Source organism: Zonotrichia leucophrys, chromosome 26, assembly GCF_028769735.1.
Source record: "Zonotrichia leucophrys gambelii isolate GWCS_2022_RI chromosome 26, RI_Zleu_2.0, whole genome shotgun sequence".
NCBI classification, from domain to species: domain Eukaryota; kingdom Metazoa; phylum Chordata; class Aves; order Passeriformes; family Passerellidae; genus Zonotrichia; species Zonotrichia leucophrys.
The window spans coordinates 2,545,427-2,558,994 of record NC_088195.1 but is presented as its reverse complement, the minus strand read 5'-3'; the positions used below and the strand labels follow the sequence as shown (position 1 = coordinate 2,558,994).

The 13,568-nt window shown below is 56.6% G+C and overlaps 1 protein-coding gene across 1 annotated transcript; it reads right to left on the bottom strand.

The window, feature by feature from the left end:
- Positions 1-6,719: 6,719 nt before the first annotated feature.
- Positions 6,720-11,711, bottom strand: OPTC (opticin). Its single transcript, XM_064733169.1, has 6 exons — positions 11,490-11,711; positions 11,054-11,192; positions 9,160-9,318; positions 8,728-8,930; positions 7,591-7,686; positions 6,720-6,929 (listed from the first exon to the last, which is right to left on the bottom strand). The coding sequence occupies exons 1-6, from the start codon at positions 11,709-11,711 to the stop codon at positions 6,759-6,761; spliced, it is 990 nt and encodes a 329-aa protein (XP_064589239.1). The 3' UTR covers positions 6,720-6,758.
- Positions 11,712-13,568: the final 1,857 nt, after the last annotated feature.

Sequence of the window (13,568 nt, the reverse complement as noted above, 5' to 3'; positions counted from 1 at the left end):
CACCCAGAGCAGAGTGGGGGAATTTGAATTCCCATATCCCACAGGAATTTCCTTCTGGCATTGATTTTTCCCCCTGAGGTGTGTGACCCATGGGTGGCAGCTCACAGCGAATTTCATCCCAACAAACACGACCAGAAAAAAAGCAGCTGGAAGCACCAAGGGAGGGAAATCATTTCAATTCCTCGAGCAGCAATTTGGGCTAAGCGTGCTCTGCATTCCCACAGTTTTCCCTGTGGGGAAGCTTTTCCCGAGCCCTGGAGATCAGCCTGGATTCCTCCTCGCCTCAGCCGGGTCCTTTCCCTGCAATCCTGCAGCTCCAACATTTCTCTGATCATAAATTAGCGACGCTTGCACGCTCGGAGCTGTTTCTCTCTCTTCCCCCTCTCCAGGTTTTCCACATCCCACAGCCGGGGAAGATCCAGGCTTGGCGTGGTTATTTTAAAAGGCGTCGATCAATCAGAGCTCCCTTCCTCCCGTCCTCATCCTCATCCTCATCCTCATCCTCATCTCCTCCAACCCCTCCTGATCACAGCATCCCCCCCAAACCCACCCAAATCCCGCTTGGAAGAGCTCAGATTTAGGTCAAAATTTTAAAAAATTACAAACAAAAATGGGGGAACACTGAATTGCCAGTGGGGAGAGCCTGGTTCCCATCAGGAAATGGGGCATGAGGAAATTTCCCTCAATCCCTTGGAAAATCTGGGATTGAGGCATGGAAGAGCCAATCCTGATGGAGTTTTCCTTCATTCTGTCACTTTTCCATGATCAGATGGGAGATGATCCCCTGGGAATGGGGCTGGAGGGAATTTTCCCTTGTGGGAGATGATCCCCTGATCACAGCATCCCCCCCAAACCCACCCAAATCCTGCTTGGAAGAGCTCAGATTTCGGTTAAAATTTTAAAAACCCACAAACAAAAATGGGGGAACACTGAATTGCCAATGGGGAGAGCATTGTGCCCATCATGATGCTGGATGAGATCCATGGAAAATCTGGGATTGAGGCATGGAAGAGCCAATCCTGATGGAGTTTTCCTCCATTCTGTCACTTTTCCATGATCAGATGGGAGATGATCCCCTGGGAATGGGGCAGAATGGAATTTTCCCTTGTGGGAGATGATCCCCTGATCACAGCATCCCCCCCAAACCCACCCAAATCCCGCTTGGAAGAGCTCAGATTTAGGTCAAAATTTTTAAAAATGACAAACAAAAATGGGGAAACACTGAATTGCCAATGGGGAGAGCATTGTGCCCATCAGGAAATGGGGCATGAGGAAATTTCCCTCAATCCCTTGGAAAATCTGGGATTGAGGCATGGAAGAGCCAATCCTGATGGAGTTTTCCTCCATTCTGTCACTTTTCCATGATCAGATGGGAGATGATGCCTTGGGAATGGGGCTGGAGGGAATTTTCCCTTGTGGGAGATGATCCCCTGATCACAGCATCCCCCCCAAACCCACCCAAATCCCACTTGGAAGAGCTCAGATTTAGGTTAAAATTTTAAAAAATGACAAACGAAAATGGGGGAACACTGAATTGCCAATGGGGAGAGCATTGTGCCCATCAGGAAATGGGGCATGAGGAAATTTCCCTCAATCCCTTGGAAAATCTGGGATTGAGGCATGGAAGAGCCAATCCTGATGGAGTTTTCCTCCATTCCGTCACTTTTCCATGATCAGATGGGAGATGATTCCCTGGGAATGGGGCAGAATGGAATTTTCCCTTCTGGGAGATGATCCCCTGATCACAGCATCCCCCCCAAACCCACCCAAATCCCGCTTGGAAGAGCTCAGATTTAGGTCAAAATTTTAAAAAATGGCAAACAAAAATGGGGAAACACTGAATTGCCAATGGGGTGAGCCTGGTTCCTATCAGGATGCTGGATCCTTGGAAAATCTGGGATTGAGGCATGGAAGAGCCAATCCTGATGGAGTTTTCCTTCATTCTGTCACTTTTCCATGATCAGATGGGAGATGATCCCCTGGGAATGGGGCAGAATGGAATTTTCCCTTCTGGGAGATGATCCCCGGGAATGGGGCAGGGGGGAATTTTCCCTTCTCCAGGAGGGTGGGATCCAGGAGCCCATTCCCATTTTGGGGATCCATGCTGCTGTCACCCCCCCAAGGAGGTGACACTGCCCCTCGTGGCTGCCACCACCTCCCCATGCTGAGCATCCCCGTCCCACCCCAGCCCCCCAAACCCCCCTGTGGCCCCTCGGAGCCGTTCCCACATTCCCGGCAATTCACACTTCCCATGGCGGAGCTGTTCCCAGGCTTTGTCAGGGCTCCTGTTGACAGCACCTAACGCGTGGCTGCCAAAAATAGCGGCGTGGCAATGGCAGATCGCACCCCGAGGCGCTCGGGGCAGGGATCCCGGTCCCACAGAAAGGCAGGAAAACCCCGGGATGCTGCAGGAACCCCCAATCCCTCGGGAATGCAGCAGGGAGGGGGCTGAGCCCGAGAAATCTGAATTTTTTACGGATTATTTTTATACAATTCGAGGGGGAGGGGGATGTGGAAAAAAACAAGGGATGTGTTTGCTGCGTTTTGCTGCATTTTTTCCTACTCCTTTTTTTTTTTTTTTAATTTGTTTTGTTGGTTTTTTTGGGGTGTTTTTTTTTGTGGTTTTTCCAGTGGTGGAGGGGGAAATGGGGAGAGGAAAAGCTCAGGCTGTTCCCCCCATTCCCATTGTTGAGTTTCCCTGGAGGGACCCCAGAGCTGTCCACACCTCAGGGATAATTCATGGGTGTCCCTTTCATCCCCTGCTGCCACCTAATCAATCCCAGCTCTGGGGGAAAAAAAAGGGGGGAAAAGTCCAGAATTGGAGCAGCACCGTTAATAATCAGAATAATTTTTTAATTCCAAGGGGAATTAATGAGTCCAGCAATGACCCCATTTGGGATTGGGGCAGGAAAATGAGGTTTTGGTCATTCTGAGGGATCTTCCCAGCTTTTCCAGGGCCCAAAAGGCTGAAAAGTCCCATGGTCCTTCCCTGATTGCGGTGTCACATCCCTGAGCTGCAAAGGGACACCAGGGGACAGCTCTGTCCCCACGTGGTGGCCAAAGGACACGGGGCTGCTCCCGATGGGGGAAAGGAGAGGAAATTTGGGTGAGGGGAAGGGAGAGGGCTTGGGAATGGGGAGCTGGAGGTGGAAACTGCGGAAGGGAACTCCTGGAACATCCAGGGTCCCCAGGATGTCACACAGAGTCCCTCAAGGGTGTCACACGTGTCCCCAGGATGTCACACAGAGTCCCCAGAGGTGTCACACAGAGTCCCTCAAGGATGTCACACGCAGTCCCTCAGGGATGTCACACAGAGCCCCCAAGGATGTCACACAATGTCCCTCAAGGGTGTCACACGCTGTGCCCCAGGGATATTACGCTCAATCCCCCAGGGATGTCACACGCAGTCCCTGTGTCCCCAAGGGTGTCACACTGAGTCCCCCAAAGGCGTCACACAGACACCCCTAGGGATGTCACACTCAGTCCTTCGGGGGTGTCACACTGAGCCCCCCAGAGATGTCACATGCAGTCCCCCAGGGATGTCACCCGCAGTCCCTGTGTCCCCAGGGATGTCACACACTGTCCCCCAGGAGTGTCACACAAGAGCCCTCAGGGATGTCACATGCTGTGCCCCAGGAGTGTCACCATAGTCCCCCCAGGGATGTCACACACAGTCCCTGTGTCCCCAGGGATGTCACACACTGTCCCCCAGGAGTGTCACACAAGAGCCCTCAGGGATGTCACATGCTGTGCCCCAAGGATGTCACACAGAGTCCCCTGGGAGTGTCACACACAGTCCCTGTGTCCCCAGGGATGTCACACACTGTCCCCCAGGAGTGTCACATAGTCCCCCAGGGATGTCACACACTGTCCCCAGGGATGTCACACAGTCCCCCAGGGATGTCACACACAGTCCCTGTGTCCCCAGGGATGTCACACTGAGCCCCCCAGGGATGTCACACACAGTCCCTGTGTCCCCCAGGGATGTCACCCGCTGTCCCAGCTCCCCCCACCTCCCACAGGGACAGCGAGGAGCGGCTCCCTCTCTGCGGGTACATTTGGAGAATCCCCCAAATTCTGTCTCTGTTTGGGGGCTGGGAGCGGAGCGGGGAGGGCCGCACGGAGGAGGAGGAGGAGGAGGAGGAGGAGGAGGAGAGCAGGGGCGGGGGCCATCTGGAGCAGCCGCAGGATGCTGAGCTGGCGGGGGCTCTGCGAGCCGGCGCTGCCAGAGCCGAGCGATCAATGTGTGACAGCGCAGCCCCGCCGAGGGAAGGTGACCTTGAGCGGCACAGCGACAAGGGAAGGAGGGAGGCAGAGCCAGAAATCCGCTCGGAAACGCTCCCCGGGCGGGGCAGCGGCCATGGAGGCGAGGACGGGGATGCGGAGCCCCGATGGCAGCCCCGGGAAGGGCTCTGTGCCCTCCTGGATGCTCCAGGACAGGATCCCGGTGCTCCAGCAGCGCCTGGGGACAGTCCCGAGTGGCAGGAGGGGGTGGCGGTTCGCAGCGAGGACACGAGGGCGTGATCAATAACTGCTCCGATAATCAATAATTGAGCTCCAAAACAGCCGCAGCTCGGTCTTTCCAGGGTCCCTCCTCTCTGGGGGTGACAGGGACACAAAAGCCACCCAAGACACCCACCCTGAACCTCAACTCTGCCTCAGAAAAGCCCCCCAGAGCCCCTCATTGCTCTCGGAAATTTGGGATTTCTGTAAATTCGGGCTCCATCCCCTCACCGTGCTGCGCATCCCAGCCCCTGCAGCTCCCCCGAGCCCTTCCCCGGATCATTCCCGGGCTGTCCCCGATCCCTGCGGGCATTGCCGGGATCCCCGAAGGCTCCAGGAAGGAGAGAGCGCGGTTCAAGGGAAGGTCCGACATTCCCGGCGCTGCCTTTGCCCTCTAGCGGGGCCAGCGCGAAGGGACCGGCGGGGAAAATGCAGCAAATTCCCTCCTGCTGGAGCCCGAGTTGCAGAAATCCCAACTTTTCCTAAAGAAATGAGCAGCTCTGAGCGGGATTTTCCGCCGGAGAGTTGAGATTTAGGGGCGCTGGGTGGTTTTGGGGTCCCCTCAGCCCCGGGGACAGGATGGAAATGGGGGGGTCCCACCTTTTCCAGAGCTCTAGAGAGGCAGAAATGGGGCTGGATTTGGGGAGGGGGGCGCTGGGAGCTCCATCCCATGGGATCAGCAGGATAAAGGCTGGTGGGAAGGTGTTGGAAGGGTGGGTGGATGGATGAGGATGAGGAGGCAGCAGATCCGTAGGCTGTTGACACAACGACAGCGGCAACAAATCCTGCAATTCTGGATAAAACAACTCCAAATTCCCATTTTCCCAAGGATTTTGGGGTCAGCAATCCACACCTGGGCTGTGTTTTGCATGGAAAAGGGGCGAGAGGAGGTGCCCACACCGTCCCCGTGGATGAGGAGCTGGATCTTCTTCCCAGGTTTTCTCCAGCCGCCTTCGGATGCCTCCGCGGGCTCCGAGGATGTGGGCTGAGCTCCGTGGTTTCGGTTCAGGGCTCTGGATTCTCCAGGGATGTGTCATCCCCCTCATGGTGTTCCTTACACGTGGATAAAAATATAAGGGATGAATCCATCGGAGATGGAAAATATCCCACAGCGCTGGGCAGCTCCCGCTGGCTGCGGAAAAACGGGATGGGCTTGGGGGTTCAGCTCCAGCCCAGGGAGATCCTGGTGGGGTTGGTGGGCTCGGGGAGCTCCAGGGCTCTCTGCAGTTCCACATTCATGGATACTGTCCCTAATCTATGGATGCCCTCCCAAATCCACGGATGCCATCCCAAATCCAGGGATATCCTCCTGAATCCAGGGATACCATCCGAAATCCATGGATGCCGTCCCAAATCAATGGATACCATCCTAAATCCATGGATAACATCCCAAATCCGTTTATACCATCCCAAATCCAGGGATTCCCCTCCCAAATGCATGGATACGCTCTTAAATCCTTGGATACTTTCCCAAATACATTTATACCATCCCAAATCCATTTATACCATCCCAAATCCATGGATGCCCTCCCAAATCTAGGGATATGCTCCCAAATCCATAAATCCCATTCTAAATCAATAGATATCCTCCCAAATCTATGGATACTTTCCCAAATCCATTTTTACCATCCCAAATTGATGGATTCCCTCCCAAATCCATTGATACCATCCCAAATCCAGGGGTGCTGGAGATCCCAGTTCCAGGACAGCTCCCAGTCCCTGTTCCCAGGACCACAGCAGGTCTGGGGTGAGGGGATGGAAGATTCCAGTTGCCCTGTGCTGGGATTTCCCATTTTACCCTCTTTGGGAGTACATGGGGACAGTCCAGCTGTGCCCAGGCCACACCTGGATGTGCCACCTGAGGTCTCCAAGTGTCACCTCCCTGGGGCAATGCAGCTCCTGGTCCCTGACCAGGACACCCTGACCAGGATCTCAGGATCTCAGGATCTCCTTGAGGCTCTGGGAGGGAATGGAGGAAGAAACGGGACACAGTGAAATCCCATCTTTGCAAATCCAAGCAAAACTGCTGGGCTGGGGCTGGGTGGGGGCTTCCCTCTCCTCTCACTGTAAAATGCTTTGAATGCATTTCCAAACCTTTATTTCATTTTATTTTTATTTTATGCGTTTGCCCCAGCACCGAGCTCACCCTGGGGGGGAACACCTCCACTTTAATCACATTTTCCATGGAGGAGCAGGGTCTGAGCGCTCTGGGATGGGATCTGGGAACACTTTCCTGCATTTCCAGCTGTGGGGGCTCAGGAGAAGCGGCCGGTGGGCAGGCGGGGCAGGCAGGAGAAGGCGTTGGGGAAGAGGCTGAGGTTGATGGGGTTCCCGTCCAGGCGGATGTCCTCGAGCGCCCGGCGGATCTGGCCCTGCTCCTGGCTGTCACAGAACGTGTCCTCGTGCATCGTCTGGATGTTGTTGTTCTGCGGGGACGGGACACGGGCACGGCCGGGTCAGGGGAGAGGGAGAGGAGAAGGACCAGGGCCAGGGCCAGGACCAGGACCAGGACCAGGACCAGGACCAGGACCAGGACGAGGGCAGGGACCAGGACCAGGACCAGGACCAGGGCCAGGCCAGGACCAGGACCGGACCAGAACCAGAAGGACCAGGACCAGGGCCAGGGCCAGGACCAGGACCAGGACCAGGACCAGGACCAGGACCAGGACGAGGGCAGGGACCAGGAAAAGGACCAGGAATAGGACCAGGACCAGACCCAGGACCAGGAAAAGGACCATGACCAGGGCCAGGAACAGGACCAGGACCCAGACCAGGAAAAGGGCCAGGATCAGGACAGCAAGGATGAGGAAGAGGACCAGAACCAGTTGAGGACCAGGACCAGGACCAGGACAACAAGAATGAGGACACAAACCAGAATCAGTCCAGGACTAGGAACAGGACAAGGACCAGGACAATGAAGACAAGAAGGAAGACCAGAACCAGAACCAGAACTAGGACCAGGACAAGAACAAGAACAAGGACCAGGATCAGGACCAGGACCAGGACAATGAAGAGGAGGAGAAGGAGGAGGAGGAGAACGAGGAGGAAGAGGTGGGATCTGCTGAACTCAGGCAAACCCCATCCCACCTGGAGGTGCAGGGAGCGCAGGCTCTCGGGAAGGGGCACTGGGATAAAATCCAGCTGGTTATCTGAGAGATGGAGGAACTGCAGCTGCTTCAGGTCCTGCAGGGACAGGACAGAGGTGAACCCCAATAGGGATGAACCCCTAGAGATGAACCCCCAAAAGATGAACCAATGAACCCCCTAGACAGGAACCCCTAGAGATGAACCCCCCAAAGATTAACCCTCTAGAGATTAACCCCTTAAGATGAACCCCCAAGAGATGAACCAATGAACCTCCTAAAGATGAACCTCCATAAAGATGAACCCTAATAGAGATGAACTCCCTAAAGATGAACACCCAAGAGATGAAACCCCAAGAGATGAACCAATGAGTCACCCCAAATGAGAGACAAACCCCAATAGTTATAAAACCCCAATAGAGATGAACCCCAATAGAGATGAACCAATGTACCCCCAAGAGATGAACTCCAATAGAGATGCGCCCCCCTAAAGATGAACCTTCCTGGACATGAACCCCCAAAAGATGAACCCTTAAAGATGAACCCCCAAGAGATGAACCAGTGAACCCCCTAGAGATAAACCCCCATAGAGATGAACCCCTAGAGGTGAACCCCCAAGAGATGATTCTCCTAAAGATGAACCCCTTAAGATGAACCGCTGAGAGATGAACCAATGAACCCCCTAGAAATGAACCCCCTAAAGATGAACCCCCAAGAGATGAACCCCAATAGAGATGAACCAATGAACCCCCAAGAGATGAACCCCAGTAGAGATGAACCCTCAAGAGATGAGCCCCTAAAGATGACCCCCCAATAGATGAACCCCTTAAGATGAACCCCTGAGAGATGAACCAATGAACCCCCAAGAGATGAAACCCAATAGAGATGAACCCCCTAAAGATGAACCCCCAAGAGATGAACCCCAATAGAGATGAGCCCCCAAGAGATGAACCAATGAACCCCCTGGAGATGAACCTCCAAGACATGAACCCCTAGAGGTGAACCAATGAACCCCCTGGAGATGAACCCAATAGAGATGAACCCTCAATAGATGAACCAACGAGCTTCCTAAAGATGAACCCCCTAAAGATGAACCCCTAAAGATGAACCACCAAGAGATGAACCAATGAGCGGGGCACACCCGGAAGGCCTCGGGGCGCAGCCCGGCGCTGGGGATGCGGTTGAGGCGCGCGTCCAGGCGCACGAGGCCGCGGGGCAGCTCGGGCAGCGCCGTCAGGAGGTTCTCGGGCAGCAGCAGCTCCTGCAGGCTGGGCAGCCCCCGGAAGGCGTCCGCGTCCGCCCACGAGATGGAATTGCTGCTCAGGTCGATGCGCTTCAGCTTCTCTGAGGGCAGGAGGAGGACAGGGACAAAGCCAGGGTGGTTTATTCCCTGCCGCCCTGATTTTTTAAGATTTTCTAATGTTTACATTCTTCTAACAAACTCTCTCATGCGCTTTCTGTAAATAACTCATTGTTTCTCATTCTTTTATGGAGGAAAAGGAATTTGATGGACTGCTGGTTTGTCCAGTGCCATCGGAGAGGGGGGACGTTCCTGGTGGTGACCCCGACGTACCGAGGCCGCGGAAGTCGCCGGCGCGCACGGCCCCGATGCGGTTGAAGCGGGCGTACAGGTACGCGGTGTCCGGGGGCAGCGCCGGGATCTGCTCCAGCCCCGCGTCGTCGCAGTACACCGAGCTGCCCAGGCACAGGCACAGCACGCAGCTGGGCAGCCCTGGAAACAAGCACTGACCCCATGAAACACCCCAGAGCAGCGGGAGGAGCTCATCCCGCCATGGGCACAGGGATCTGTGACACACAGAGCCCCCTGACCCCATGAAACACCCCAGAGCAGCAGGAGGAGCTCATCTCCATGGGACAGGGTCTGCGACACACAGAGCCCCTGACCCCATGAAACACCCCAGAGCAGCGGGAGGAGCTCATCCCGCCATGGGGACATGGGTCTGTGACACACAGAGCCCCCTGACCCCATGAAATACCCCAGAGCAGTGGGAGGAGCTCAGTCTGCTGTGGGGACATGGGTCTGTGACACACAGAGCCCCCTGACCCCATGAAACACCCCAGAGCAGCAGGAGGAGCTCATCCCACTGTGGGGACATGGGTCTGTGACACACGGAGCTGTCACAGATCCCTGACCCCATGAAATACCCCAGAGCAGCAGGAGGAGCACATCCCGCCATGGGCACAGGGATCTGTGACACACAGAGCTGTCACAGATCCCTGACCCCATAAAATACCCCAGAGCAGCAGGAGGAGCTCAGTCTGCCATGGGGACATGGGTCTGTGACACACAGAGCCCCCTGACCCCATGAAATACCCCAGAGCAGCAGGAGGAGCTCATCCCGCCATGGGCACAGGGATCTGTGACACACAGAGCCCCCTGACCCCATGAAATACCCCAGAGCAGCAGGAGGAGCTCATCCCACTGTGGGGACATGGGTCTGTGACACACAGAGCCCCCTGACCCCATGAAATACCCCAGAGCAGCAGGAGGAGCTCATCCCACTGTGGGGACATGGGTCTGTGACACACGGAGCTGTCACAGATCCCTGACCCCATAAAATACCCCATGAAATACCCCAGAACAGCAGGAAGAGCCCAGTCTGCCATGGGGACATGGGTCTGTGACACCCAGAGCCCCCTGACCCCACAAAATACCCCAGAACAACGTAAGGAGCACACCCCACTGTGGGGACATGGATCTGTGACACACGGAGCTGTCACAGATCCCTGACCCCATAAAATACCCCAGAAAAGTGGGATCTGCCCACTCTGCCATAAGGACACAGACCTGGTGACACCCAGAGCTGTCACAGCCCCGCATCATCCAGGGAAGGGACAGAAACTCCAAGCAAAAAAACCCCATAAATATATCAAGTGCCCAGGAGCAAACCCCTCCTGCAGGAGGAGGGGAAATTAAAGCCCCCAAATTCAGCTTTTTACACCCAAAGCTCTCCTGGCCCCTTTAATTCTCCCACTGGAGGAAGCAGAACTCAAGAAAATTCTTTTGAATCAAGAAAAATCTGTCCCAGCTGCCCCCAAGGGGTAAAACTGAGCCCACCCCACACCTGATCCCCCTCCTCTCCCCAAGGTTCCCAAACCCCTTCGAGGGGGGGTTCAGAGCAGCTCAGCACCAATTTCCTTTCTCCTCCCACTTAATTTTTCCCAGCCTGGAGTGACAGCAAAGGAATAAAGATATTTATCCTCGCCGCAGGATTTTAATTGTCACTAATCTAATTGCCACTGTCGCGAAGCCTCTGCTCATTAAAGCCTCGCTGCTTTGCTGGAGTTCATTTTTTCCCAGCAATTTCTCTCTCTGCAACCCTCCTGTGAGCAGAGTCAATCCCAAAACCCTGCAAAGAGCTGCTGGCAGCACCAGAATTCCCTTTTTTCCCCCCAAAATTCCACTTCTGTGACATGGGGATGCATCCCAAGGGAGCACGACTCACCTTGTCTGGGGATGGGTGCTGGGGGCACAGGGCCAGCACTGCTTGGGGGCTGCAGATTTGGGGTTCCAGATGTGGTTTCAACCAGCTCTGGGAGGGTTTTGGGGTCCTTGGGGCGGGGAGCCAAAGTGCCAACCTCGATCTGCAAACAGAGCTGGGTGTGAGTGTGGGGGATTTGTGCCCTCTGGTGTGGGTGGTACCAATCAGGGTCACTGGATTTGGGTCATTAATTCCTTCTTGGAAAGCTCTCCAAGCTCTCCTGGCCCAGAGGGATGAAGGAACCCTCACATCCAAGAGCTGGCAGGGGTTTGGTTTGAGTAAAACCTTCCCCAAACCCAGGAGAGTTGCCAGGGCTGCTCCTCCTGTGGTGCCACATCCGTCCCTGGCACCAAATCCCCGTCCAAAGATGGAACCAGGGGCTGTCCTGTGTCCCCCTCACCTTGGGGACAAGGTCCCCATAGTCATAGAGCTCCTCGTAGTTGCTCAGGTCCAGGATGTCCCCGTAGCTCTCCAAGGTCACGTCGTAGTTATCCAAGTCCAGGTTCTCAAAGAGGCTCAGCTCAGCCTTGGGTTTCTCCTCCTTCCTCCTGTCCTTGGCTGGCACCGCCCAAAGTGTCCCCAGGCACAGGGCGGCCACCCCCAGCCAGCCCAGGGGACACATCCTGCACCTGCCCGGGGTCACGGCACCGGGGATGTCACCAAGGGCTGGGTGGGGGGCCAGCCCCGGGGTGGGGGGGACAGACAGAGCCAATCCCGGGGGGACAGACAGCCCCAAACCTCGGGGTGGAGGGGACAGACAGCCCTGGGAGGGGACAGACAGCCCTGGGAGGGGACAGATGGTCCCAAATCCCGGGGGGACAGACAGCCCTAGGAGGGGACAGACAGTCACAAAAACTGGGGGGGGACAGACAGCCCCCAAACCTCGGGTGGAGGGACAGACAGCCCTAGGGACAGACAGCCCCCAAACTCTGGGGGGGACAGACAGCCCACCCAGGGGACAGGCAGCCCAATCCCGGTGGAGGGGACAGCAGCCCAAATCTCAAGGGAAGACAGCCCAAAATGGGGGACAACAGCCCTGGGAGGGGACAGACAGCCAACCTGGGAGGGGACAGAGAGCCCAACCTGGGTGGAGGAACAGACAGCCTGGGAGGGACAGACAGCCCAACTGGGGACAGACAGTCCCAGCCCCAGAGGGGACAGGCAGCCCCCAAATCCCGGGGTGGAGGGGACAGACAGCCCCAAATCTCAAGGGGACAGACAGCCCCAAAACCTGGGGGGGACAAACAGCCCTGGGAGGGGACAGATAGCTCAAATCCCGGGGGGACAGACAGACCCAAACCTCGGGGTGGAGGGGACAGACAGCCCTGGGAGGGGACAGACAGCCCCCAAACTCTGGGGGGACAGACAGCCCCAGCCCCAGAGGGGACAGGCAGCCCCCAAATCCCGGGGTGGAGGGGACAGACAGCCCTGGGAGGGGACAGACAGACCCAATCCCTGTGGGGACAGACAGCCCCCAAACCCTGGGGGGACAAAAAGAGCCCCAGCCCCAGGATAGGGGGGACAGGAGCCCCAAACCCCGGGTGAGTGGGACAGACAGCCCCAAATCTCAAGGGGACAGACAGCCCCAAAACCTGGGGGGGACAAACAGCCCTGGGAGGGGACAGATAGCTCAAATCCCGGGGGGACAGACAGACCCAAACCTCGGGGTGGAGGGGACAGACAGCCCTGGGAGGGGACAGACAGACCCAATCCCGGTGGGGACAGACAGCCCCCAAACCCTGGGGGGACAAAAAGAGCCCCAGCCCCAGGATAGGGGGGTCAGGAGCCCCAAACTTCGGGGTGAGTGGGACAGACAGCCCCAAATCCCGGGGGGACAGACAGCCCCAGCCCCAGGAGGGGACAGACAGAGGGGACATTCCGTGACCCTTTTCAGCGCATTACACGCTCGGCCGTGCAGGAGAGGCCCCGCGGGGCTGCGGGGGCTGCCCGGCATTCCCAGCCCCGGGGGATGATGAGGGGGCTCGGGGGATGATGAAGGGGTCACGGTGCTCATGGGGATGGATGGAACCGGCCCCTGGCCCAACAAGCCCAGCAGAGGAGGAGAACCAACCCCAGGAGCCCCGGAACTGCTGCTCCCCCCTTCTGCCCCCACATCCAGCTCTAAATCTGCTTTCCCAACATCCTGGCGGGCCAGAGGCCACGGGGTCCGTGTGGCAGCACGGGGACATCCCCCGGTCCGGGCAGCTCCACATCCAAACCCTCCAGGGCCCGTCCCCAAAGGAGAATTCCCTCCCGTGGGACACCCACGGCACAGCAGGGCGAGGGTCCCGGCCCCCTTCAAATCCCAAATCCCAAACCCCAAATTCCAAATCCCAACCCCCAAATTCCAAACCCCAAATCCCAAATCCCAAACCCCAAATTCCAAATCCCAAACCCCAAACCCCAAACCCCAAATCCCAAACCCCAAACCCCAAATCCCAAATCCCAAACCCCAAATCCCAAACCCCAAATCCCAAAC